Genomic DNA, 1,540 nt, shown 5'->3' with positions numbered 1-1,540 from the left:
CCTCGAGATCGGTGCTTTAGGCTAATCCTGAGATTTGAGTATTTTAGACCGTCTTGAGATCGGTGCTCTCGACTCATCCTAAGATTTGTGTATTTTGGATATTTTGGATCGCCTCGAGATCGGTGCTCTCGGTTGATCCTGAGATTTGAGTATTTTAAACCGTCTTGAGATCAGTGCTCTCGACTAGTCCTGAGATTTGTGTATTTTGGATATTTTGGATCTACTCGAGATCAGTGCTCTCGGCTGATCTTGAGATTTGTGCATTTTGGATATTTTTGTTTAAATTAGGAAATACATTTAATTTATTATTATTATTATTATTATTATTTTTATAAACATCCACATAAACATCCCCATTGGTGAAGCATTGTCCCAAATGCCGAAGTATGCAAAGTTTATGAAGGAGTTGCTTACCAACAAGATGAAATTGGAAGAGGTTGATACAATGGCTCTATATAGAAATGGTTTCGCCATTGTTGACAAAAAGCTGCCAATGAAACTGAAAGATCAGAGAAGTTTTGTAATTCCATGTTTGTTAGGTGATGGCGTGGAAGAAAACACACTAGCCGATTTTGGAGCTAGTATCAATGTGATGTCATACACTATCTACATGAAGCTTGGGTTGGGAGAGTTGATACCCAAAAAGTTGACCTTGCAGTTGGCCGATAAATCAGTAAGAAGGCCATGGGGAATTGTGGAAGATGTACTTGAAACCGTTGAAAAGCTCATCTTCCTCGTGGATTTTGTGATCCTTGACATAGATGAAGATGTAGAAACTCCACTAATTCTTAGACGATCCTTCCTTAATACCTCTAGGGCTATCATCAATTGGAGAGATGGAAAGATGACATTAAAAGTGGAAGATGAGGAAATGGTGTACAAGCTCTCAATCGCTATGATATACTCCATGGATTAATATGATGAATGTTACTTTGCACATGACCCTAATTTTTCTGTTTCTGAATTTTGTGTATGATGTGTTTGTGGTGAGCCCCCTTCATGAATACTTTGATGGGAAACTTTAGGAATAGGCGACACAACAAACAGAACCACAACTTAGAAGAAGGAATAAAGGGAGTAAGATGAGAGTTGTATCAACGAAGCAAGTGTGGACAAAGGTACAAACAAAAAAAGAACACACTATAGAGGTGATAAACTCCACTACCTTAGAACTAGGTAACGAAGGCAAAACTTCTCTACCTACTCCAAGCAACCGAAGGCCATCATGAGGTATGGCGTAAAACAGGCACTTCTTGGGAGGCAACCCAAGTTGTTTTCTAGACTTTTGTCCACTTACTCTTAGTTTATCATTCATTAGTTAATAAAATATAGAATGTGGTAATTAATGTAAAAGTGGGAAGTTGGATCAACCCCACTAAATTTCATTAGCGAAACATGTTTGGGGAGTCTAGGACTATTAGTAGGAACTATTTTCATGTTGTTTTACACAGGGAAAACCTTTAGTTTTCCACTGCGAGTGATTGCTTCCTAGCAAGTGTATGGGATCGCCAAGTAATACCCTGCGAGTGACACAGGGATC

General features: G+C 38.6%; 1 protein-coding gene across 1 annotated transcript; it reads left to right on the top strand.

The window, feature by feature from the left end:
- The first annotated feature begins 376 nt into the window (after window positions 1-376).
- LOC120270313 lies at window positions 377-916 on the top strand. Its single transcript, XM_039277326.1, has one exon. It carries the CDS (start codon window positions 377-379, stop codon window positions 914-916), a length of 540 nt encoding a protein of 179 aa, XP_039133260.1.
- Window positions 917-1,540: the final 624 nt, after the last annotated feature.

Source organism: Dioscorea cayenensis, chromosome 10 (genome assembly GCF_009730915.1).
Source record: "Dioscorea cayenensis subsp. rotundata cultivar TDr96_F1 chromosome 10, TDr96_F1_v2_PseudoChromosome.rev07_lg8_w22 25.fasta, whole genome shotgun sequence".
Taxonomy (NCBI): Eukaryota; Viridiplantae; Streptophyta; class Magnoliopsida; order Dioscoreales; family Dioscoreaceae; genus Dioscorea; species Dioscorea cayenensis.
Note: the sequence above shows the minus strand (reverse complement) of the source record. Positions and strands in the feature narration are given on the sequence as shown.